The sequence below is a fragment of the Sceloporus occidentalis genome, unplaced genomic scaffold (assembly GCF_023333645.1).
Source record: "Sceloporus occidentalis isolate IW3139 unplaced genomic scaffold, rSceOcc1.0.p SCAF_1, whole genome shotgun sequence".
Taxonomy (NCBI): Eukaryota; Metazoa; Chordata; class Lepidosauria; order Squamata; family Phrynosomatidae; genus Sceloporus; species Sceloporus occidentalis.
In genome coordinates, this window is record NW_028316981.1 from 226,604,695 (window position 1) to 226,631,170 (window position 26,476).

The following is a 26,476-nucleotide window of genomic DNA, read 5'->3' on the forward strand; positions in this document are numbered from 1 at the left end:
CCCTCCCCGTTTTTATGTTCCCCACAGATAGGTTATATTGAAACAACCAGCTGGTCTAAGATCATCCGTGTTCAGTGAAATGGAATGCATTGATTGTTCCTGTCCTGCCCCAGGATTGTTCCTACATTTTCAGAGGAAAACAGAAAGGAACTGTACATATAGCACACAGGCTCCTCTGTAGTCCTAAATATGCAATTCTGTTAACATATTCATGGAAAGCCCTATCACTTTTTCTGGTGTATGTGTAGAAATCAGGGATGGAGACTGCAGATCTGATTTGTCTATCTCTCTCACTTGTTTACATATCCAACCATAGTGTACATAGAAAATAAAAGTGAGAAAAACCATTTATAGATTATTGCATAAACTTCTTTTCAAAAGGAATATTGATACAGTACAATGCAGACTATTGATATGAAGTGGAAAAGTCACAATTGTGGTTTAAGAATTCACTGAAACAAGTTTAACACTGAGTTTACATATACTGGGAAATTAATTGAAAAGCAGCAGTACGTAAAGTCCTCATGCAAAGCTGAATGGTTTCATTTTCAGGTTTCATCAGTGTATCCCTATTAGGTGAACGTTTATGAAAGGTTGCTACCTGTTCATAATATTTCTGTTTATATTTTGAGAGCATTCTGTATAATAAGACAAACAGTTCTCATAATAATCCATATTTCCAATTATATAATCCAATTATAACCAGACCTGATTGTCTCTAGTAAATCAGTACAAAACCCTAATGGAAAGCAAGAAATGACACATCAAACATGAACAATGGGTGATCCATTCACCATTTTAAATGAATTAATCATTGTATTATATTGGCCCATGAGTGACTTGCTTTCGAACTGTGTGTTCAGATGTTCAACAACTACAATAATCAAAACAACATCAGAATATTCCAGTGATTATTCCATTACCACAATAAGCGGTTTGTTCCTTTTGTTTTGTTACTGGACCATCAATGAACATGACAGGATTAAAATATGCTAGCACTACAAATGCGCTGTATATATTAGAAATGTAGTATATGCTTGCTAGAATTTAAATCTATTTAAGTGAGCCACACACTCATCTTGCATGAAACCGTAGGAAATATATCCAACATAGATCAACAGTAGAAAGTTTCCAGAATTCGGGAATCTTTTACATTAAAGAAAAGCTAATCTTACAGGGAAATGATCTAGATTTCTGGTGTAGACATGCAACCAAGCATAGGAGCCCCATTCAGGTGGTAAATTGAGAACTGCAATAGACTGGTAAAAAAAAATGGTTGAGAGTACAATAATGTCCATTGTTTGGATTTACCCTTAGAAAGGGTTCATAAACAGCTTTGGGACCATTTCCTTGAGAGGAAGAAACCATTGTGTACATTATGGATTTGACTTATTCTGTAATCACTACTTTTTTGCAGGGAAAAAGCATCTATAAATATATTTTAACAAAACATATTGATTAAATCTCAAAAACTACCTTACTCACTATAGCAAATAGCCATATGTCCTCAGCCAAATGCATGAACATTTGAAGCACATATTAATATACAGTATCCTCTTTCTGTCCTTGTCCATTGTTGTAACTGCCTAAGGTAAAGAGGGTGTACAAAACAGGGCATGATTGGAGCTGGCACACTATCTGATATAGGGAGATGTGATCTAGTGGGTAATAGGAAAAGTCAAAGCCATCAATTTGTCCAAGAAGTAGCAAAACACCGAGTATAATGGTTGCAGTACTTTTCTCCCCCACGGTTGTGACTTTTTGCATTTGTCAAAAGGCAAGTGGATGCATTCATGACTACTGAAACTTCCAGTTCATCTTTAAGGGCAGCTACATAAAACACATTATTGCAGCCAAGCCTAGATGTTTAAAAATGTGTGACAAATATCTTCGTTTGACCAATCTGGACATAATAATTGAGATAGAAACACTGGCTTCTGAATCTGCATCCCCCTACTGTACCCCCTTGCAGAAAAATAAAAATGCCCCCAAATATCCCAAGTGTGTGTGGGGACAGTTCCCCTGACAATTTCCCAGCATCTCATTGTCAATGAATGGAGAATGTGAAACAGCTGAGGTGGAGGGGGTGTATGTATGTATGTATATGTTCCTAATTTAAGCTACCTGATGACTTGTGGCCACATGAATTTTATAGCGTTTTCTTAAGAAATAAATATTCAGAGATGGGTTTGTCACTTCCTTCCTCTGAAATAGAGCCGACAGCATCTTGTATTCATAAGCGATCTCCCATCCAATTCTTTACAGGGCTGTCCCTGTGTAGCTTCCAAGATCATATAGGATATGGTGCCTTCAGGGCATTTAGAACCTTCTGGTGGAGGGAAGAGAGTGAAATAAGGTAGAAAAATAGCCAATAGGGAAGCATGTATAGTTTCTCCAGTCAAAGCTGTAGACTCTAAGCTGTTCTGCTGCTTGCTTTGCCAAAGGCTGATATCAAAGCTTTATTGTAAGAATAGCAATAGTAATAGCAAGTACGTTTTTATACCACTTATCAGTGAACTAGCATTCCCTAAGGTTTACAATCTGTCAGCTAATTGCCCTTAACAAGCTGGATACTCATTTTACTGACCTACGAAAGGATGGAAGGTTGAGTCAACCTTGGAGCCCTGGGACTGAATTCACAACATCGTTTCTGCAGTACTGGCATTTAACCACTGTGCCTACAGCCAGGGCTCCTTATATTGTACATATTTGTATGCACAGTGCTTTACACCCAGTTGATCAGATGGAAATGAAAAATTGTTTATATTTTAATCAGTCTTGTGTTCTCTTTTCCTTTTGACTTTTAGCGCTAGCCATAGTGCAGTTATACCACACAGAGTTTCAGTGTTACCATAGTTTGGAAAGACACCAGGATAAGACATAATGGTTGTATGTACTGCTCTTGCATTTAGTGTCAAAAGAGTTTTCCTTATCATTCATTCTAACAGCAATAGATTTAATACTTTAGCTGCACTTCATGAATCATAGTATTTGTGCTTGTATGTTTAGAATTGAACATTATGGTCATGCTTACATTAGATGTTTGAAAGACATTGAAAATCATCATCATCTATGTGGCAGCAGCTCTGTGGTAGTGCTGTGGTTACAGTCTATGTTCAGCCTGAACCACATGGTAGGCAACTTAAGCACTGTGTGTAACCCCAGCATAGTATTGTTTTTTTTCAGAGTCCTTCATAGGAAGGCTGCAACAGATAAATCTCACCCCATCTATTCATCAAAACATAAATGATTCAGATCCTACAGATAAACATTTTTGAATCATTAGTATTTGAACATACATTTCTAAAAATAAGAGTCATTATTGTGAATTGATTTTTTTTTATAGTTATGAGTCAGTATCTTCCTACTTACTAAAACCCAAGCGGAAGAAATGTTTTATAAGTTCCAGAGAAAAGAAGCAAGCTGCCAATATACTCCCCCCCCAAAAAAAAAAAATATGTGGAAAGATCGCAGTATTATCTGTTTGGCGTAAGGTTTCCTGTATGGATTCTTCTTTTTTTTCACTTAAGACATCTGTTAGCATTTCATAGTCTAACAGATGTTGCAGAGCAATTCCTTTACTTGCATTCTTGGGAGAGGATAATGCTGTTTGCACAATTGAAATGCCACCTCTGAACTATTGTCATTCTGCCAGCTTTGTGTAATTTTCATATATTAAATCCCTTGTCTTGTAAGAGTATATAGTCCCGTCTTGTATTTTAGCCCATTAAACCATGCATGTGTTACTTTTAGGGAACTGGTAGTTGGAGGTAGCTAGGGAGAAAAGTAGGAATTGAACATAGGTTTAATACAGGTGGTGATGTTCTATAATCTGCCAAAATCATAGCATGAAACCAGGTTGGTCTAGGTCTACTTCATAGTTAACTTGGGAGTTTTATCCTTGAAAGGGTGTGGGTGCGTCCTGTTGCCAGGATTTAATTCTGCAGTGTAGTTGCACCCCTAGCCTGCCTCCCAACAATTTTGGGCTTTATTGATAAGTAATAACATCTTTACTTATTTACTTACTTACATATTTATATCCTACTCTATATCAAAAGATCTCAGAGTGAGTGAAAGTTTCCCTTACAAGGGCAGCATACAAGTAAACCCCCTTGTAAATGAAACAAATAAAATAATAATAAATAGACTAGAATGTAATAAAAGAGAGTCAGTGTGGTGTAGTGGTTTCAGCATTGGACTATGATCCTGGACAGCAGGTTTGAATCCCTACTCAGCCATGGAAACCCACTGAGTGACCATGGGCAAGTCACACTCTCAACCTCAGAGGATGGCAATGACAATGACAACCCCCCCTCTGAGGAAACTTGCCAAGAAAATCTCATGATAGGTTCATCTTTGGATCACCATAGGTCAGAAACAACTTGAAGGCATACAACAACAACAACAAAATGTATTAAATATGATGAACAAATTTTTCAAAAAAGATTTAAAATATTAAAATAAATTTTAAATCATGTGCATTTTGATATAAATCAGTGAAGCTTAATGGCTTTAATAAATAGCATTGTCTTTCATGCCTAAATGAACCCAGTATTGATGCCAATTGGATTTCCAAGGGGAAGGCATTGCACAATTGGGGTGCCATAGCTGACAAGGTCCTCTCTCACATCCTCCCTCAGTGTACTGACTGCATTGGTGAGACATGAAGGGACACTCCCTTCAGCAGACATCAGTCCTTGAGCAGGAACATATAGGGAGAGGTGCCTCCTTACGTGTCGCGTAATTTAACGCTTTTAAAATGCCATCACAGGTACCTTTAATTCAGCACAGAAAGCATACTAGTTGTCAGTGCATGGGAATTGTGCTTGGAAGCAAATTGGAATAGACCAGAGCCCTCAAAAATGTGACCTCAAAAGTACATTTATTCTGAATTTATTATTCTGATTAGAATAATATTTTGAGACAGAAAACCTCTTTTCTGTTACGTATGTCATCCCGCTCTCCTTGAAATATCATTTGCAGATTTTGTGCACATTAAGTCCCAAATTGCGAGTAACCTTTGGAAACTGTAGTTTTAGAAGATCTTCTCACACTTAGAAGAAAACTTGCTAAAATTGTACATTGCTTTCTTCAAGAACAAAATTATCAACAAAAGTTATATTCCTACTTCAGAGTAAAGCCACATGGGGCAGGTACAGGTGGGGGGGGGATGCTGGGCCCTCCCTATCCCTCCCTGCTGTGTGTGGCTTTACTCTGAAGTATGTGCAGGCTGCAAATAGGACTCATCTTATTATTAGCCAGTAGAATCCAGGCTGCCAGGAAAATGGTGAACCATGTTGTCCCCCTGGCCCATTGAAAGGATCACAACACTGCTCCTTCAGTTCACTTCCTTCCTCTCCACCCATGCCTCATCTTGCCATTTTGTTTGTATGCCACTTCTCTATCTCTTGGCCTTCAACCTTCTATTTGTACGTACAGTGCTGCTACAATTCCTTCTTGGTGCTGTACCCACTGCTTCTTCCTCCAGTTCCTGCTCACTTGCACAGTAGTGACAGCTACTCTTCCTCATCCTTGCCACTGTGTCTGACTAATATCCCCTCTGTGTTCCACCTACTCGCCCAGTTGCATGACAAGTATGGTTCCACTTACTACCCCTCCCTCCCAGGCTGAACAAACAGCTTCCTTTTCAAGGACATCTCCTGCATTTCAACCTTCTGTCCAGGAGGGATTCCAAAATGTCCTCCATTTTGAGCATGACTGTGAAACCCATGGAATAACACCATATTTGCTGTTCCTTCAAGAAATAGGTCTATTTGGCAGACTGTCCTCACTACATATAGGGGGATAGGATGAATCTTTCTCAAATTCCTCTTTCCTAGCATCATCATCATCAGTCACCATCACCCAAGACTCTCAGAGTCCAGGGCACATTTGTTTCTCAGAGGGGAAAAGGACAGCAAACGTGTTAGGCAATAGGCTGTTAGATGACACAGTACAAATATTGAAAAGTTTTTTTTCCCCTTTAATTTCAACAAGATGGGCAAATAAAAGGAATAATTTAAATGTAGATTTGTTGGTAGTAAAGCATTTGTCTTGCTCAGAGTTCTACAAGTATATTGCAAGTCCCTAAGGCATTTTAACAAAGATAAGTTCAGCAGAAAAATATGGTTGAGTCCATAATAAAATATGGTATATGTAATATAGCTGTAAATAAACCTTATGAAAGGAATTTCTATTTAAATTAATGCTTTTAGCTTTTATTTTGTAATGTCCATTTTCTTTAATATCCTACCTACATTTTGTGGTGCCTTTTCCAACTTTGCGGTTATGACATCTGGTCACCCTGCTTCCTCCACAAGGCTGACAAGACTCTTGGTGTGCTTTATAGAGGAACAGAGAGGCAGAGAGTGGCAAGCAGGCACTACCTCCTGCACCTCATGTATCTAGAGGGTTTAGGCTGCTGCTTTTCACAAAAGCTTGTGCAAAAGAAAACTTTTGCACAAGATATTAAAGATGCATAAGATATTAAAGTAGGGTATTGATTAAATGTGGCAGACTTGTGTTCAACCTCCCATATATAATTTTATTTTCACTGCTCCATTGTATGCTTGAGTACTGATACCTTGGGGCCTGGAGGGACATTCAAAATGATTGATAGTTCTGGGCCCCCTGCTTGTTTTGGTGATGGTGTCCTTTGTCCCTCTGCTGGGAGGCACTGATGTGGACACTTTGCTAGGGCCACCTTCACCTTTGGAGCAGGCCTACATTACTGCCATGCCAGTCTACTAAGGGTATGGTTTACAGTTGTCCTGGAGAACCTGGAGAACCCCAGATTGAAGGGAATAAAAAAATGTCCTGGCCAGCTGGACCAGTTGAAGCAGTAAATCCCAGATTTCTCCTTTGTTGCAGGCAATACTTCTCCTGACCCATTGGTCTTGGGAGAAGGCTTTGCTGGCCTCTCATTAGAGAGACTAGATATTTGAAATTTAAAGAAAAGTGGCACGCTCTGATTGGCCGTTAGACAAGGAGGGGGCAGAGCTAAGCCTATTTAAAGCTCGCCTGCCCTTAACTCCCTATCAGTTGAAAAACACTGGCCCACCCTCCCACCTCAACAACAGTGTGAGATTAATTCTAGTCACCTTGGGGCCAGATAGGAATTTTCTTCCCTTTTTAAGAAGGTTTTTTTTTTTGCCTACCCTCCACTGTTAATTGGGGAATCAGACAATTGGCTTTGGGTGTGGTTATAAATAGGTTTCATGGCATAGGTGACGGGAGATAGCGGTTTCGGTGAATACCTCGGCACCCCTCTAAAGGGTGAAGGTGGTCTCTGGAATGGAGGTTTATGTCTGGCAACTTAACACGAAGGAAAAGAGACTTGCCTTGGGGTTGGCCTGAGATTTAAACCCTCACTTAAGTCTTGCGAGTTAAGTGGGGGAGTCTTGGGTTGGCCTTCAGGGTGCAGGCTGGCCGGCGAGCAACCCACTTCTGGATTGCCCTTGGGGCTCAGCTGTTTTCGCCCTTTGGAAGCTGGGGAATTGGTCTTGGAGCAGACCATCCGCCAGCTGTTCCTACACAAGGTTCTCTCCCCTGGTTTTGCAGTTCTAGAAGATATTAAAGTTAAATAGGTTGAGTTTAATAAAGTCACCCATTTTTATAACCCAGTTCTCTGTGTCTGGTCTCGTTATTCAGTTGGTCAGCAAATGGATAGATTAAAATGTGGCATTGGCGATGAAGCAGGAAACTGTGCAAGAAGACTGGCACTGGCAAGAGCCTCATCCCTCCCTGCAGGCTCTGACTGCTACTGTTCAGGCATAGCATTGCCATCTTATTCTTCCATTCCCTTTCTGCTTTGCCTGACAGGCCGAGAAGGTAGGAAGGGAAAGGAGGCAAGTAGAGATGGCCTTGTGTTGTGTGGTGATTGTTTTGGCGGCTTGAGCCTAGGGCTGCACTGCAGAGTGGAACTTTGCTTCCAAATAGCCTCAAGAAAGTAAAGGGAATCCCTTTACTCTCTGGAGCTGCTTGGAAGCCTCCCTCTTTTCACACTAGCTGGTGGGCAGGGAATGAAGAAAAAAATGAGCTCTTCGCTTGGTACTGGTACTGAGGCTGAAACATAATGGTAAAAAATTGTAATGAATAATGAAATTGCATAATCAGAATATAAATTAATAATATGCATTATTATAATAATTTGCATAATATACAAATTAGATGCCAAGATATGAGGGACTAAAATATGGCAAACCTAAGGGTAACAAGGGAATTAAAAAAATTGCCATCCTAGTACATGTAGGATCAAGTCTTAAAGTCAATTAGATACATGGCTTTTCCTAGAGGCACTGCTTTCAAAGTTGGTCCTCTGTTCTACATCAGATAAAGCGTCAGTTCCAGATGCTGCAAATGATTCTGCTACTGCAGATTCTCCTAAGTAGTTTAGAAAATGAAGGTTGAACGGCCACTTAGGATTGTGTGTCCTGTTAGCACCAGTGTGAACCAGAGTATCAGATTGTTAAGAGGGTTTACCCAGGGCAAACTAGGAATATGATTAGGTTGCCCAAGAACTGCCAAGGTTTAATTCATAGCGAAGTCAAAATATGCAGTTCTTTCTTTGACAGGATATACAGTGGCAGAGTACAAGTTTAGTACACAAAAGGTTCCACGTTCAATCTCCTGGCATATCAAATTAAAAACATTATGTGATGGACTGGGTCTATGCCTGAAACTCTGGAAAGCTGGTGCTAGTCAAAGCAGGTAATAGTGGGTTGGATGTGAAGCAGCTTCATTGGCCATTCTGCACTCAAAACAGGGACTAAAGCCAATGCAGGACCTATGGTGTTTGGTGATCAAATCAAGCCCCTTCCTGGATAGCTCATTCCCAGTGCTGCAACATATCTCAGCAACTCTGAGATGAAACTATTCATTAGGCTCAAACCAGGCCTGGGGCATGCTAATTCTTGAGTGGGCCCTCTGATAAGGCTCATATATTACGTGAATACGTATGTCCATGCAGTTCAGCATGAAAGAATAATATTATTCTGTACTCGCTAAAATGTTTCTCTCTTTTGCTGAACCAGTTCCAGGCCCACATTTAGAAAAATGTCTAGAAAGTTATCTAAGCTTAGCTCTTTGGACACAAAGTGAGGGCTGATTGTCATGCGATGTGGAGGACCCATTTTATTATTTTGGCAAGAACAGGGACAGTTTTGTCCTAACAGGCCATTAGTTGAATAGCAGAGGGTGTCACATGAAAAACCACTGATCTTTAACCCAGCAATCTGTTTAACCCAGCCTAGAAAATGAATAGTGAATAAGGGAACAGCCAAGGATAGTTTGCTGTCATTACAGATTATAGAATCTGTTAACAGCTATGGCAAAGTGAACTCTGAGAGTTACAGGTACTGTACAGTGAGTCAATGAAGCATATAGAATATTTAACATAGTTGTATATGACTGGAAAGGCATACTGGGCTACATTTGACCCAACCTTGCCAATTAACACTTTTCCTACTGAATGTAGCATTTTTTCAACCACATGGTTGTGGGCTGCATACAAATCTGAGGTTTGTCATTGTTCGAAATCTGAGGTTTATCACTCACTCTGAAATTTCCTTAAAGAGCAAGAAGGAAACTCCCACGTCTTTCCATTCTTTTACAACTGTGTGATCTCCCTTTTTTAAAATTTATATAAGAATAGTGACTATGATATCGGTACGTTCCATTATGTTTGGCTTTAATAAATTGATTTATATACCCTGCCCTTCCAACAGGTTCCCAGTGAAAGGTTTTGGCTGTTATAAAAATGGTGATCTTTGAAAACTTGCAAACTTCTCATAGATATGTGTCTGGTATGGAAGAACCCTAATAAGTTGCCCCAAAAGTACATGAGCCAGGGAGACTCAGGCTGTATCTACACCACAGAATTAATTCAGTTTGACACTGCTTTAATTGCCTTGGCTCAGTGGTGTGGAATTCTGGGATTTGTAGTTTTTTTGAGATATTTAGCCTTCTCTGTCAGAGAGCTCTGGTGACACAACAAACTACAAATCCCAGGATTTCATAGGATGGATCCATGACAGTTGAAGTAGTGTTAAACTGCATTAATTCTGCAGTGTGGCAGTATTCTCAGACTTTGTAGATGTGTTTATCTGTCAGTCTGGGTGTTTTATGAAGTAAAAAAAATGATCCATGTTTAAGATGATTTTGTACTGAACTGTAGACACAAAGCCTTGTAGTATAATATATGTTTACTTCAGAAACAAGACTTGTGTTCAGCGGGATTTTCTCTTAAGTAATAGTGCATAGGATCATGATTGCAGTTTAGTAATGCCCTGTTGAATGTATTAACATGTTCATGGTTATTGCTGTATCTGTCGCCTCCAGAGTGCTGTGCAGGACACTGTTCTATGCATAGATAATATCAGCATTTATAGTGAGTTCCTAGATGTTAGGAAAACAAATACTATAAATATCAGTAACATTTTAAAATGATCAGTTGTGGGAATTAATGCTTATAGGAAAACAGCATTATTTCTTATGCGGCTGATTGAATTGCATTGTCTCCCCACAGTCTTGTTAGCTCATACTAACTAAAATGCAAATTTTTCAGCTAATTGGACCTCACTGAATGTACATGTAGGGGAACATAGTTATATGCATGTAAACATTAAGAAAAATCTGTAATTGTTTTCCTGATTAATATCTCAAGTATAGGAGGGGAAACTGCTTTAAAGGCTTCACATGTTAACTGAATATTAAAGATAGAACATGTTATTTCACTAACATAAATGAATTGGCAAAATGAAACAAATTGGCAAAAAAAAGAGAAAGAAAATCAATTTTAAGTTTGAAATAATTATATTTTTCTAATTAAGTTAATGTAATTATTAGAATATTTTAATAATAATTAACATGTATTTGTTAGGTAGAGAATTTTGGAAAAGTTAATTTGCTGTCTGAGCACATCGTAACACCCTCCTCCCCATCATGATGTGCAATTTTATATTTCAAATATCAATCTGGAAAATGATTTTACAGAAATTTCTTCCATAGTTGGCAGAATTATTATTGAACTAGTTGATATTTTGGGGTGAAAGCTCTATGCATTTCTTTACTTGAGTTTCAGCCCCATCATGCAACTAAAAAAAGCACAATGGTATTTTTTCCCCACCAGCTTTATCAAAGATCACAGTTACACTTAAGAATGAAGGACGGAGCTGGCTGTAACAATTCCAAAAGGTTCACTGGAAACTTTTACAAGTTTTGTTTAGAGTTTATTTACAACATAACCTGCCTATGCAAAACATTCTGGTAGCAGCGACAGCATTGTAGGATTTGTGATTCCTGGAGAAATGGGGAGCGGGAGGGAACGGTCCATTGTTTGGTGAAAGAGTGAGTTAACACACAGCACCCTCACTTGTGGAAACAGCGTTTAAAACAAAACAGCAAACTTTCTGCACTGAGGGGAATGGAGTAATTAATTTCAAAGGGAAAAATTAACATCAGGGATGAAATTTGAGGCTGCTATCTGAAAACAACCTGATGTGTCAGTTTCCACAAAATTAAGGGCCATTCAAGTGTTACAGAATTCCTATTCAGAGGCATTTCCATGCAAGCATTTGTATGCAAGTAGTATGTGGATTGTCAGATTGTGTGTAATTTGCTGCATTTACACCAGTGGGGGGGGGGGGGGGGGAGATCACATTTCCCAGGGCGAGTATTCCACATCTACCTATCTTACAATGAAGTCTTGTACACTCTTGTAAGTTTGAAGCCTTAATGTGGGATGGTTAGTGTGCCCTTTCCTTGTTATATAGTTACTGCAACAGTCAATGTTACCTCTTACTTGATTGGTATCTTGTTGAACCATGTGCCTTGTGCATATCCTCAAAGACATCTGGTGTGTGTTTCTTTACTGCCGAATTCTAATACACCTCTTAGAACTTTCTTTAATAGGAATGTGCCATTAAATGTACTTAGTGGTAAGAGAGGCTGTAATATGCTCTTCTGTTGGTTTCCTCTTTATTGAATTAGTAGTTGCCCCCACCTCCCTCTCCTTTGCATTTCTCTTGTATGCCATGATGTGGCCACAATGTGACAGACTTCTTCTTATGCCATGTTCTGCAGCTGTTGAGTCCCCAACCACCCTCATCTCGGGTAGGTAGCATTTTGGCGGCTGCCTGGGAAGACTAGATTTGGATGTATTAGCTAGTCAGCCTAATAACCCTGTACAGACTGTATTGATTTTCTAGGAGAGAGTTTATGAACTAAATAAACTTGGAGTTGGTGTCTTAATAAACTGCTTCTCTCGGACTGTCACATTTAGTTACAGAGCTGTGCAGTTTAGGGGGGAAAAAGGCTAATTCTGTTACAGATTGTTCACAGCAGGGTCTCCAAATTAGCCCTTTGTTTTGTAATGCCACCTTGCTTGGGCTCGCTTTGAGCACATTTCTCAGTTTTACCCTAATGAGTTGCAACACTGATAATGTGGCTGATGATCTTTCATTGATTTCACTATCACTTGCTTGTCTGGTAATTGATCCGTTGCTGAGCCTCTAGTTAATTATATCGGCTTTGACATGGCCCAGTCCACTGGGAATTTCAAGTCTTGCAGAATAACAGTTTTAATAAAAGAGTCTATTACTGCAGGTGCTTGCTGCTGCATGCCAGTTGATTTTGTGCGCGTGGGTTTATTCCCCCGCTTTCCCCTCCTCTCTCCCTGGGAGTGGAGAGGACTGCAGGACAGGAGGGGAGAAAGGAGAGGTGGGGAGACCGAGCACAAGAGATGCAGAGAAGAGCAGAGAGGAGGGAGCGCTGGCTATTGACATTGTCCTTAAGCCTCCCACAAATAACAGCCATTAGTGGGAAGGTCAGGAGCTGAGCCGGCAGCTTGACTAAGGCACTGAGTACCACTTCAGAAAGCAAGAGGCTAGCAAATTTTAGAGGGAGTTTAAGTGGGTAATAGCTAGCTGTAAAGGTACAGCCACTGTTGGCACAGTTGACATGCAAGGGGTTTTTCTGCTTCCCTCCCCACCCCATCCATGCAACAAGAATATTTTTTTATTGACCACAGGTGGACTTAATATATTTTAGGGCAACATTTCTTTAGGCTCTTGTGTTTGTTTTCTGAGATATTGAATTTGCAGCTTTGGAGACTTTTTTCCTTTTTCTTTTGTGCTTAATGGTAGTGAACTGGAGGGAAGTTTAACAGAAAAGCTTTCAGGAGATGCCAGGTTCTAAAGGGGAAGACACATTTGTGTCAACTTAGTGTACGCTTTCTCATCTTTTCTCATTGCCCACTAATGACACAAAGCTGCCATTGAAGCTTTCTTTTGATTCTTTTGTTGTTTTGCGAGAGACTAAGGTTTATTGTTGTTCATCAGTTAAGGAAAAGCTGCGAAAGTGGTACATTTGTCCTCTCTATTTGTAGATTGTGTTAGAAGATGAATGTTTCTTACACTTTTGAGAAAAAAACTAGACTCTCTTTTTCCCCCCTTTTAACCTGGCTTGTGTTTATGAGAGGGCATGAATTTTGTTTTACATTTCTTTTTGGAGTTATAGTGTTTATGTAATCAAGGGAGGTGTTCTCTCCCTCTCACCCCTCCCTCCAGTTACTTCTCATAGAGGAGCAAAGTATGTAACCGCTCTGGGAAATACAAAATCCATTGTTCTATATAGAAAATGCATTTAAAAAGTTGTTGATAGCAATGGCTTTTGTTTTTTTTTTTTTTGCATGGTCTCGTAGATGTTAACAGTCTTAATGCTGGTAATCTTAGCAGAGAAGTGTACTTCTTTTTGCTGGATAGAGGCATACCCCCCTCCTCACCTTTCTTCCTTTCTTCCATTCTCCCTTCTTCGTGATTTGGGGGGTTACTCTAGATGCTTCCTCCCGTAACTCTAAATAAATTTTTTTAAGCTATTGCTTTTTATCTGTTTGGAGAGGAGGAAAATGTTCCTTGAGGCATTTTAGGCAATTAACAGGAGGGGAAAAGCTGTGAGAGATGAAACATGCATGTAGTTTTTCTAGTTTTCTCTTTAAAAGAAGTTGGAGATCGTCTTATTTCCTTCCACCCCCTTCTTTTTTGGTAAGAGCTTTCTTTATTTCAAAATTTGGGCTGGGACTCTTTCAAAGTAGTTACATATATCGCCTATACGTCTATGTTTTAAAGCCTGGCCAAGTTTCGTGCGGTGTTTTGCATGCCTATTGTCTATATGAATGAGCACTTGGTTGTCTCTCTCTCTCTCTCCCCCCCCCTTTTCTCTGTGTGGAGGGTTAGAGTCTGTGTTTAATAGGCAAGTGTCAGCAATTACATGCTGTTCTTGACAGCATTGTTGAGGAAAAACAGGGAAAGGGCCACAGCTTGTTCTTCTGAATTCACTCTGATCAGCATGCTACTTTAGAGTGTGTGCCTGTGTATCTTAAGACTGAGAGGGGGCTAGTGCAGGATGTCATTTGGTGCCTGACAGTGGAACAGTGCAGTTGACTCTCTTTTACTCTGCTATCCAATGACATCCAGTGGCTGAGAGTATGAAGCTGATGGTTGGGTCTCTTCAGTGCTGCATGCACACCTGACAGGCAGCTGTTAAGCCAAGCAAAGGCGAGCTTGGGGAGTTACAGTGTATGCATAAATGATAGGGGTATCTGTGCAGAAGGTGCGAAAGAAGCTCTGGCCCCCTCCCCAAAGCCCCCCTTTCCCAAATGAAATGCACAGAGCAGCTAGTTTAACTACCCTACACTCCTGCTACTGGCTGCCAAGAAGCTCAAAAAATCCACCTTCACTTTTCAGTCAGAAGAGGCAGAAGTGGATGTGAGAGACAGAGACACCCAGAGACACTCAGAGCGAAAGAGGGCAAGAGACTTGACTTTAAGAGACTCCTGCACTGACAACTCCATGCAGTTCGGAACAAGAGCAGCAGCGACCGACTCTGGTTTCATGGGGACATGGCAGAACGCTGACACGAACCTCTTGTTCAGAATGTCCCAGCAGGTATGTGACTTTACTTTTCATGCCACATGTTCAAGTGTCGTCGCTCTGTCGTTGTTGGGTTTCTTTTGTGTGTGTGTATTTGTCTATAGTTTTGTATTTTATCCCCCCCCCCCTTGTCTGCATTTCACTTTAGTTTTAAAGTTAACACTGGACAATTTCTGTAGTGTCATAAGGAAGTCATTGGAATGTTCCTGCTGACTTCACTGCATCCTCAAGGGCTTTGTTTTTTTAAAGGAAAGAAATAACAAAATAAGACAACTCTGATATTGTTTTTAAATTAAAGCTGCCCTTGTATTTAAAGTTTTCAAACCAGATCATTTCACTTATGGCAAAATTTGTTGCCTTTGTTTTCCTTTGTTTTCTTTCCTTTCCCCCCTTCCCTCTCTTTCTCCCTTTCTCTTTTTAAATAAAAAAGTGTCTTAGTATTCTGGCAAAACATTTCTTTCTTTTTCTCCCCCCCCCCCCCCCATATATGCAAGCCTCCCATATCAAAACTGATACTAAACTTGGGAGGGGGCCCCTCAGAGCAGCTTAATTGAGTTCAGGTGGCAAAAAACAGCCTTATGCAGGACCCCAGGAAAGGGGGAGAGAGCCCAGTTGTGCTGGAATAGCTGCCAGCGCAGAGCAGAGGGTCTTAGAGGAGACAGTTTCAGTTGCTAGTCTCATACTCACTCACACACACACAAACACTGTTTCTGTGGAGCTGTGTCTTGGCATCCTCCCCAGAGCAGTTCCTTCACTGGGGGGTGCGTTTAAGGCAGCCTGGTATGGCCATTCTTGACGGGAAAGCTAAAATGTTAACGGCAAGGCCAATAATAACTGATAATTAATCACAGGGGCTGCTGGTGTCTCCGTACCACACACTTGGTGATACACACCCGAGCATGCTGTGGCTACTCTTTCACAAGCCCTTTGGCTCTTCTGCCTGAAAAACACACGCTCTGCATGACACATAACACCCACACACGCAGAGAGCGACACACAATTGAAATGGACCGGGGGAAGAAACTTTAAACTTGGACTGAACTGAAGGAGGGGAGGGAAGTTTAAAAAGAGGGACTTCTTTAACAAACAAACAAATAAATGCATTTGGTAGGGCTGTTTTCTCTTTTAAAAAATGGATATGCAGTTTGGAAAAAGTTGCTTCATGTGCCTTGCATTAAAAAAAAACTGAAGCAACAAAATGTCGTAGTGTGTAGTACCGTTCAGGGATCCCATTTATTTTCAGGATCTTTTTTTTTTTTAATGAATGAATTCCACTGACGTAAAAGTGCTGTCATTTATATCTTGGTTACAGCACAGGATATGTAACTTGCTCTTAGTAATGTAAAGGAAAGAGCATTTGCTGTTAAATTTTAGGAAAAGGGGGGAAATTAAAAGTCAGACTAACCAATCCTGAGGAGTTAAGCAGAGATCAAGTTTGCAATGTACAACAGTTGCATATAGAACAGAGTTTTAACTGCATGGCTCTCTCTCTCCATAGGATGCCTGCATTCAAATAAGGTATATTTAGATCTATCCTGTAGAGGGACCCTGATTACAACTGATCCCAGCTTACCGTACAGAAATATAATCAACATAAGCTAAAATGCAATTCTTTATGTAATATTCCTTACTCATAAAAACAAAAAGGACTCAGTTAAGAAGAACATTTCAGATGTTTTGTCTTGGACACTTCAGATAGGTTTAAATGTTCATTTTATTGGAGTGTGTGTGATATTTTCCATACTTAGCTGTTTTTATGTTCATATCCTACTAAGAGAATGACAGATTTCTGAATTTACCTGTCATTCTCTTCCTATATATTTAAATGCAGTAATATGCATTATGGCTTAAATACTTTGAATAAACCTTTTTTTCTGCTTTGGCAATGTAAGAGTTAACTAGAGCCAGATAAAGATCAATTGATAAATCACTCTTGAGCCACATACAGTGTTGGATTGCTCATTTGAGTTTCCAACTTTTCCAGAGTTAGAAATTCGTAGTTTTGGGGAAGACTAAAAAACAGTTAATAGTAGGGAAGGACAAAGTGTAAGAGAAGGATGTCTATGTCTAAAAAATATAACAGAAATAATTGTTGCCCATTTGCAGCTCACTTGTAATTGTTGTTGTTGTTGTTAGTTTTGCTATTGCACGAGAACCTTTAAAATGCTCCCCCCCACCCCATTTCATTACTGGACACATATGGTCATGTTTATTTTCTGACTCTGTGCTGAGAAAAGAATAATAATATGTGTAGTGTATGGCTAAATGCATGGCAGATGCTGTATCAGTGTGGATCACTCCACTGGAATACACATACAGACACAGTAGCGTTGTAAAGGTGGTAATGATGAACATATTTATTTTGAAAGTGTGTGCTTTGCCTTTTTATCCATGGTGGTTAGAATACTGTTGTCTGCCTAAAACATTCTGCCTGGATAAACTTAGGAGTTTGTATACAGATCCCCGCCTCCCCCTCACCACAATGTAAGAGGGTAAGTTCATTCCATTAGTAATGGGTAAAAGTTTTAATTTTCAAAAACCTTGCTAATTCTATGTAAAACACGTTTTTTAAAAACAGCTTTCACATAAAGAACTGTTTGCCAGGGCACCTGAAAACATGCTTGGCAGGAACAAGTGTAAGATTTTCTTTCCTTCTAAAAGTACTGTCAGAGTTGATTACATACATTTCACCCCCACTCCATGTGTCCCCTTATATGTTTCTTATAATTCTGGTTTTAGAGCTATTATTATTAGTGAATTTCTGCCTTGCGTCTAAAAGTAGTAGTAGTATAGGAGATGCTTATATCACAAGCAAAAGTTTTGCTTGCTTTAATAAAAATGTTTAGTGGGACATTTGGGACAATCTGGAATCATTTTTTCCTCTTAGGCAATAAAATACATGGAATAAAGTATTATTGCCATATACAATAAAATATTTGCTTAGGTTGGAATTAAATTGTAATTTTAATTTCAGGTGGATTTGTGATACAGTGACGGAAAGCCAATAGCTGTACAGAGAGCAGTATAAAAACTTCATTTGTACTGTGTTGCATGTTTTCAGAGGATGTAATGGAGAGAAATAATTGTACAAATACCACAGAGATTGTAGGCAAGTTTTTTATGTGCCATCAAGTAATCCACGCATCCCTGATACAGGGTAAGCATGGAAATTCCCCTTATCATAAGACAGTTATACCTGGTTCACAAGAGAAGGTTTAGGTTTAGAGGAGAGGGGTAAGAAATGAGATCTGTAGGGGGTGTGTGTGTTTTTTAAGATCAAAATATTTGGCTATTTAACCTTAGGTTGGCTCTGCACAAGAACCTTAAAAAAGAAAAAGAAGAAAAACAAACACAGCATGTTTGTAGATCCTTTGAAAGGGCCATTCCTGTTCTGAATAGAGAAATAGTTGCTGATAACCTCGAAGAACATAAATTTAAACTTTTTAAGGAAAGTTCTTCTTTGGTTTACTTTGATCAGTGACAAGTTGAGAATGACCAGAAACCTTTGGCTTCTGTTCCCTAGCCCCCGGTAGACACCAGGATTCAGTTCAGGGTGTGTGTGCTCACACATGCCATCTTATACACACAGGGAATGTCCCATTCCAGTTTGTAAGTACTTGTTTAAAAACTAGAACAAGAAGGCCTATTTTTGACTGATAAATAAAAATAGAAAGCTTTCCTGATTTTTTCTGCTTTCATAAATGTTTTGTATCTTTGTCAGAATAAGAAATGTCACTCTCCTTCTTCCAGTGTACCTTAAGGGCTGTGATGTTCTAAAATACTTTTAAGCAATGAGACCGTAACAGCAAAATAGCAATAACCCACAATGACACAAAATGCCAGAGATGAGCAGAGGTTTTGTAGAGCTCTTCTCCTGTGTCAAATGCAAAGGAGAAATTTCTCTTGAAAATAACTCTTCAGCCAGTTAAAAGGGTACTATCAGGATTACACACACAGTAAGTTAAAATTCATTCAGTGATGTAATAAAATTAACCACATAATTGCATTTTGTTACTGTATCTTACTAAATGACAACTGTCTGACATTCTCGTACACTTGCCTTATTTAACTTCCAGCAAATGTTATTAGTAGTGACAATTTTCCTATTGTGCATTAGATTCCCTCATTAGCATGATGTCTTCAATTATCACCAGAAAAACCATTTCCTAGTCAGGTGAGGAGTAAACAAGGAAACTAAAAAATCAGATCAGTAGATGTCTTTAATGTGGATATATGTATCCATTAGAGACATTGAAGGGGAGGCGAGGAGGTTGTCGTATGCTCCCTGTCTGTGTTTGTGTGTGTTATAAATGCTTCCTGTTTTTCCTCATATAAAAATCTACCTATTCTAGGAAAAGAGTTTGTGATGCAAATATGTGAAATATGCACATCTAATGCATGGTAGAAATTGTTAGGTTGAAAGTTAAGAGTACCGCATATAATTTTAGTTGTGCCAGTGTACTGATATTTGCCAACCAGCAAAGAAGACACATATTCCATTTACTGAACTGGTAAATAAATCTGAAATGTGGCTACATCTAACTACAGATCAAATGCACTGAGAGTGCAGAAAAAAGTTTAAGATTGTTTAACATGTAAAAGCATTTTTATTGACTCCAGTGTTCTGAATTCCCTTTTACAGAACATACATTTAATTTTTTTAAGGAAAGGATAATACCTAGTTATAAAAATACATAAACGTAAGATGTATCTTAATAGTTAGGTGTATCTTTACAAAAGAAGACCAATACAGAGATCTCAGTGGTGTCCTGTTTATTAGCAGTTATTTGAAATTGGATCATTCTGGTGTTTTATTTTTCATATACAGTGTTGAGGATAATTTTGCCATGCTTATTTCTTTTGTTCAAAAGTACCTCTTGCCTGATGGTACAATGATAGATGCCACACAGTTTATTCCTTCAAATGCATGCTGGCTTTACAAGTTTGTTGATGTTAAAAAGTTACCATAAGTACTTCAGCGAGAGGTGTGTGTGTGTTTTAAAGTACTTGGCCTTGAAGAGAAAAAAGTATTTTATGCCACATGGTATATTATTACTTGGGCATATTTATGTCATTCACAGCATGAATATTTGCAGATGGCTGAGGTAGTGATGAATAGACTGGGAGGGAAAAACCTAGGAAGTACCTTTCTTCAAACCTTTCTTTACACCTATAATATATGTGTAAAAGAGCCAACAGTATTCTTTTCCTTTTATGTATAATGTCGTATCTCCATAATTGTCACTTGTTCTCTTGTGCATAGGAATGTATGTCTGTCAATATGGCATACAGGTTTTACAGCCATATGTCTGCATCTGTATGTGTGCTGCAGAAAGATTTCTTTTCTACTGTATCATCATCGGCAAATCCCTATGATTTCAATAGTATTTATTCACAAGAAACTGCTAGCAAAAGTGTGCTTGTTACTCACATTAATTAATGTATTTAGATGTAACATCACATCTCAAGAATTTTCATTTACTTTTTTTTGCATGTTATGCATGTGAATGTGTATCTATAAAAATACAACATGCAGGTTTGTATCCATATTTTCCCTGTGTGTCTCTGTGTGTGTGTGTGTGTGTACGCGCACACACATTAAATAGAATCCATTTTTTCTAACACATTAGTCTGAAGTCCTACTGATTCATTGTAATTTACTTGCAACCAATGGATTAGAATAGGGTTGCTTATCTAACACGCATAAGGGTATGTGTGTTTACCTACGTACCATAGGTTTTATATGAAAGCACATGCATATGCATGCGTTTAAACAGATTTTGTATTTGTATTATGTATTATGGTTTGGATGTTATTATATGTGGAAAGTACACAGTTGAGCGGAGGTTATCTGTGAGAGAGAGAGAGGGGGGAGAAAGGGAGGCAGGGAGGGAAGATGCACAGAGGCATGTATGTAAGAGAAATATTTCATGGAAGTATTGTTTTACGTATGTGGACAAGCAAGATGTTTGCATTTCCTCAGATAGTAGTGCATGATATCTCTTCTTGCAACTTCAAAGCCATATATCATTTGCCATTACATGAACCACAGAGACATTTACTCCAGTGACGTAAAGAATACTCTGAAGGATGAATAAAAATGTCAGCACTGTGGTACAATGTAGATTTGAGCTGCTGGTTTTAAAATGGTTAATTTGGGATCCTGATGGATCTCATTCAGATTAACACAGTTAACTCACAGCAGCATTTGGAGATGTAGCAGCAGCAGCAGCAGCATTGTCTCCTGCTTCAAGGATGCTTTGCCTTGACTTCTAACCTTAGCTAATTAGATGCTGAATAAAGCATCTCTGAGACGTTGGGGGCAAAAGTGAGTTGGTCACAGCTGAGGCATGATTGCAGGGACTGTGGTGATAGTGAAAGAATTCTCATTCACCAGGTCATTATGACACTGTAAGCGATTGCAAGGGAACACTCTGTTTCCTGATACAGAGCTGGCGTCACAAGTTAGAAACAACAAAAAAAGCTCTATTGAATTTTCTCCCATTCACCAGTAATGTTCAATGTCTGCACTGAGACTTTTTATATCACTCTAATTTTCATTCGTGTAGGTCACTAGAGCTTCACAGCATACATTTTCAGAATCTAGCGTTTCAAATATGCCAAGCAGGTTTAAAAAGTCAAAAAAGAAGAAATCATCAGAAAGAAGTGGGTAATGGGGAGAGATGAAAATGTAAGGTCAGAAATGATCACCTCTACTTTACGCTTGAACTTGGGTAGCAAAGTGATCACCTGCAATTCACAACATAATTATACCAGAATGCTGAATTTACGTTAGCTATTTTACAAGACCTGTGAGTTTTGTGTGTAAAAGAACAGGGCACTATAGGATTCTTTTAGCAGAAGAGGTTCTGCTGAGGCTCCCAAGTGGAAAGTGAGCCTAGTAATAATCAATATGTTTTCCTGTCATGACATGAATGACCAAACCTGTTCTAACTAGTCTGTCAAAATAAAAATAAAAATAAATGATAAGATCACTAGAGAAGGCCTTTCCTTAGAGGCAGCTGGGATTAAGAATTGTTTTAAGAATAGACAGCTATCTGACATGTTACTGTTACTTCCGGTGTGAGAAATGGGACATCTACTACTCTAAACATGGCACTACATTTTTGAATAAGGATTAATGCACAATGTATCAGATTTTGTGTTCTATCATACCACCCAAAAGTGATGAGAAACAGCCATATTTGGTAAAACGAGTAGCAGGCATGCAGGGGAAGAAATAAATATCAGATAAAATGTGTACATGTTTTAAAATTTACAAACAGTAATGTAAGTGCACAGGAAGGGGAACGTATTTATGGCATTCTTATATATGTAATAGTAAGGCCACAAATAACTTCGAAACTCACATGCTACAGTTTGTCTATCTCTTTCAGTCTATGTGTATACAATGGTTTGTGTCCGTGTTCAACATGGAGTGGGTTGTTTTTGGTGCGTTCCTCTGTGCTGATGTGACAAAATGTATCCAAGAAATGGATTTTCTGACAAAGGACTAATTTTATGAATTTAACTTTCATTATGCAAAAACAATAAGAGTACTAGTATTTAAGCTACACTTGCAGCATTCCTGCTTTATACTCGGTATAAATCTAGGAACAGTAACATTTGGGGATGTGCTGAGTAGGATTCTCCACAGTGAGCAAGAATGTTATCAGAGGACAACATTCCTTTCATTTGTTTGGATTACACAAGTGTTTGAAATTTATTGTATATGATAATTTTACAGAACGTAGCACCTTTTCCAAAAACATTCAGGTGTTTTTGTCTATTAAAGAAAATTTAATGACACAATTATCATGTAAATATCGAAAAAAATAAAGCAAAACAATTATTTTTATACATTGCAGTGACACATACATATGCACATATATTTATTTCAGTGGAACACAATCCAGTCGAATGTAAACCAGTAAAATGCTGTTTTAATTTCTTGCCAATAAGTCTCATTGGGCTTGCTGGCTATTCTACATAAACATGCACAGGATCAGGTTGAAATCCTAATGGAAATCAATGGAACTTAATCACACGTGCTATTTTTTTCACACGACACTAAAACATACATTATCCTTTCTAATGCTGTTTGTGTCATAGGTGAATATTTCTAATGATCAACATAAGCTGGAACAAAAATACACCTCTTTTGTATTTTACACTTAAATATTTATTGTTAATAAGGGAAACTCCATATTGGGGTGCATCTTTACAATAATAGAATCATAAGCAAAAAGACTGATAGCAGTGAGCTAGTTTTTTAAAATACAGTAATCCTTACTTTCTTGGCACATTGCATATGAAACACAAGATTGAGTTGTATAGGAAGGAAAGCCATTGTCATTTTTGTCAGTTACAGTGTTTTATTTTAAACCTCTGAATGTAAACTAGAAAACAATATGTTCCACTAGTATGGCCTAATTTACCTGCTAAACAATTATGTACATCAGTTTTACTGTCCTACAAACCATAATGTTTTTCAAAAGATATTCTAAGATTTGTACAGCTTCCCTTCAAAGGTTTAAATGTTTGCAGTTGTAATATTGTAACAGTTTGATCCATTTGCATTTTTAGGAGAGTATGTGGGGTACTTCCTTGCCTTTGCTCTCTTACCTTAGGGGAAAAAATAGGTCATCACATGTGTTTCAGTAATTCCTGAAGCGCGACAGAGATAAAAGAATTCTTTATTTTGTTTCATTTTTGCAATCAGGTAAGTGTTTAGAGAAGTAAAGACTACTTAAAAGGGATAGATTAAATGGCAACATGGGTGTTAGCCATTGAAAATATGCATTGGGTTTTGCATAGTTTGTAGAGGTGCCCACACTTAGGTGATGACATAGAGAAAGTCCCAGTATTTTTCCTCATGAGTATGCCTGTAAGAGAAAAATGTGTGACCAGATGCCTTGGCTTATCAAGGTATAGTGTTGAAAAGCTGCTCAATCCAGTCTTTATGGCATATCAGAAGGAACAGGGTATATTGTATACTTAAGTGATTTTCCAGTATTGGTGTTTTCTGAACAGCAAGAATTTCTTTTAGACTTTCATTGTTTCCCAGGCCAATGAAATAAAATACAATGAAGCATCTCTGTTGTGGCAAATACTTTTGATAATGAATTCTGTTTTCCATGCAGATAACTGTTAACACAGTACATATTAAGTTTGCCTTTATTTATTGTAGCTCAAATCTGTGAATGATGTTGAATGTCCCAATGTTAAATGTTATAATTACTTATGAGTGAAATATTTTGCTGTAATAAATCTTTGGAGACAGCAATAATATTTTTTTAAAAAATTAAATTTTGGAATTGGAAAAAAGATGTTTTGTATTTGTAATGGCTATATTGAATCCAACATTGAAATCAAACAGTGTGGGAGTTAAGCATGTGTTTCACACTCTCCTGATGAAATCAGTGACTAAACCATCCTGTCCATATGCGTATTTACTCTAAAGCAAGCCCTACCCTATTCTGTGGAAGTTACATCCTAGTATGTGTGTTTAGGTTTGAAGCCTTTCATTTTGGTTTTGTGCGTAACTAAATCTTGGCTATTAAAAAAAAAGAGAGAAAACATTGTAAGTTTGTCAACTTCATTAAGGTAGCTTTTAGTGGCTATTTGCTCTCGAGACAATTGATCTAAAATTTACATTTTCCAGGAACATTTGAAATAACTGTCTGGAGTGAGGAAAATATCACACACTAATGAAGACTACATGTGGAAAAATATATAATTACTTCCAGCTGGCTTTATGCAGTAACAAAACTAATATTAAATTGGGAAGCTTAATTACCATGGATTTTATTATATTATTTTTGCATGCAGAGGAAATGTTACCATTCTGATGTTAAAATCTGGATCTAAATATTTGTAAAAACACAAAAGCACTTGGTTTTGGAATAATCAGGCATGAAAACGGAACACCCTCTTGATATTTCCACCCTCCCTGAATACCCTACAGCACTTGACATTGCCAGCATGCCTTCTGCAGCTGGTGGCATATGACTGTCATTTTGCAGGCAGGATATACGGAGAGATTTTACACAATGGAGGCATTCATGAAAGCATTCCTCATCTGGGACTCCTGCAAACCCTCATTTTATTGACCCTGTCAGGCTTTAACTGGTATGCTGTCAGGTTATATGTTGCTTTATCTATATTAGCTCTCTTCCCCCCCCCCCCAAATTTTAAATTAGAAATCACCCAGAGTTTGGGGCAAGGGAAGCAGGGAGTAGAAATACTTTCATCACTCAGATCCAGCATTTTATACCTAGAGAGATTTGCACAGAACGTCCTGCATGAGGATAGGTTCATCTGTTCTTTGGGTACAGGGACCAAAATAATATTAAATGATACATATTTTGTAACAGAAATGTATTAAGGTACTGAGGAGATAATTCAGATTTTCTTCCAGTAGGTGGCAAAACTTTTGTTTGTTCATTGTATCCCAGATTGTACTCACAGACTTTATTCTGACTTTGGGTGCAATGTAGCCAAAGCACTGTTAAGTCACATTGATTATTCTTTTTAAATGAAGGCTTAACAAATTGCTAAAAGAGACAGGTAACTGTGTTTTATATCTCTTTGCCCACTTCTTGAAAAAATCAAAGTCAGCCTTCCACAATGTTGCACCTTCCAGAGGTGATGGGATTTGCACCGTCGCTACCCAATATAATCAAGGGCCATGGTGGCTGGGGCTGATAAAAGCTGTAGTCCAACATGTACAGAAGACATCGTGTCTAGGTAAGCGTGGCCTGTGTTGTGATCTCATTGTGCTATGCACTACTCCATCGCCATGGCCATTATGTAAGAAAGGGACAGTCCAATGCACACTATTACATCACAAAATGTGTAATGTTTTTCTAAGCGTTACAGAGAAGAGATTGGAAATGGGCATGCCTTGGCAAGATTTCCATGTCTCTCATGGCATCTAGATAAGTTTTAAACCTCTACCGTATTCAAATCCCCTAGGTATCTTTATTTAGGTTTCAGATCACTCATCATTGATCAGCAAGTTCCACTTACATCCGGCTGAGTTTAGAAAATAGTTTAGAAAAGATTGTATTCACCATTTTAAATACAAACTGTACAATGTAAGATGCATTCACCTGCTGGGGTTCTTAAAACATTTTATCAGATGAAGAACAAAAATTCTCTCCAAAATCTTACCTGTATTACTTTGATTTGCCATAAATTACAGAAATTCGCCGGGCTTCTGTTTTTCCTTTATAGTTTGCTGTGGCATTATGCTAAAGCAATAAAATAATCACTGCCATTGTGGTGGTGGTGGTTACTTCACAAACAAAAGGTAGGATGGATTCATTTGAATATACTACTGCTTTGTAACCAAATTTGGATTCCCTATTAAAGTGGGCTTTGGGAACTCAAACCGCATCACTGCCTGGCCCTGGGAAACAAAAGTATCTTAACCAATTCCTACAATTTCTTGCTCAGAAATAACAGCCACTACATCACGTCTTTGTTGTTAACTGCCATCAAATCAACTTCAACTTAGGGAGACCCTATGAATGAGAGAACTCCAA

At 38.4% G+C, this 26,476-nt stretch overlaps 1 protein-coding gene across 1 annotated transcript in view; it reads left to right on the forward strand.

The window, feature by feature from the left end:
* The first annotated feature begins 13,955 nt into the window (after window positions 1-13,955).
* The window catches only part of BNC2 (basonuclin zinc finger protein 2), a 334,091-nt gene continuing 321,570 nt past the window's right edge, over window positions 13,956-26,476 (forward strand). The window contains exons 1-2 of the mRNA XM_089489441.1: window positions 13,956-14,039; window positions 14,742-14,942. Of these exons, the coding sequence (XP_089345567.1) occupies window positions 13,956-14,039; window positions 14,742-14,942 (285 nt within the window). The remainder of the gene's footprint in view (window positions 14,040-14,741; window positions 14,943-26,476) is intronic.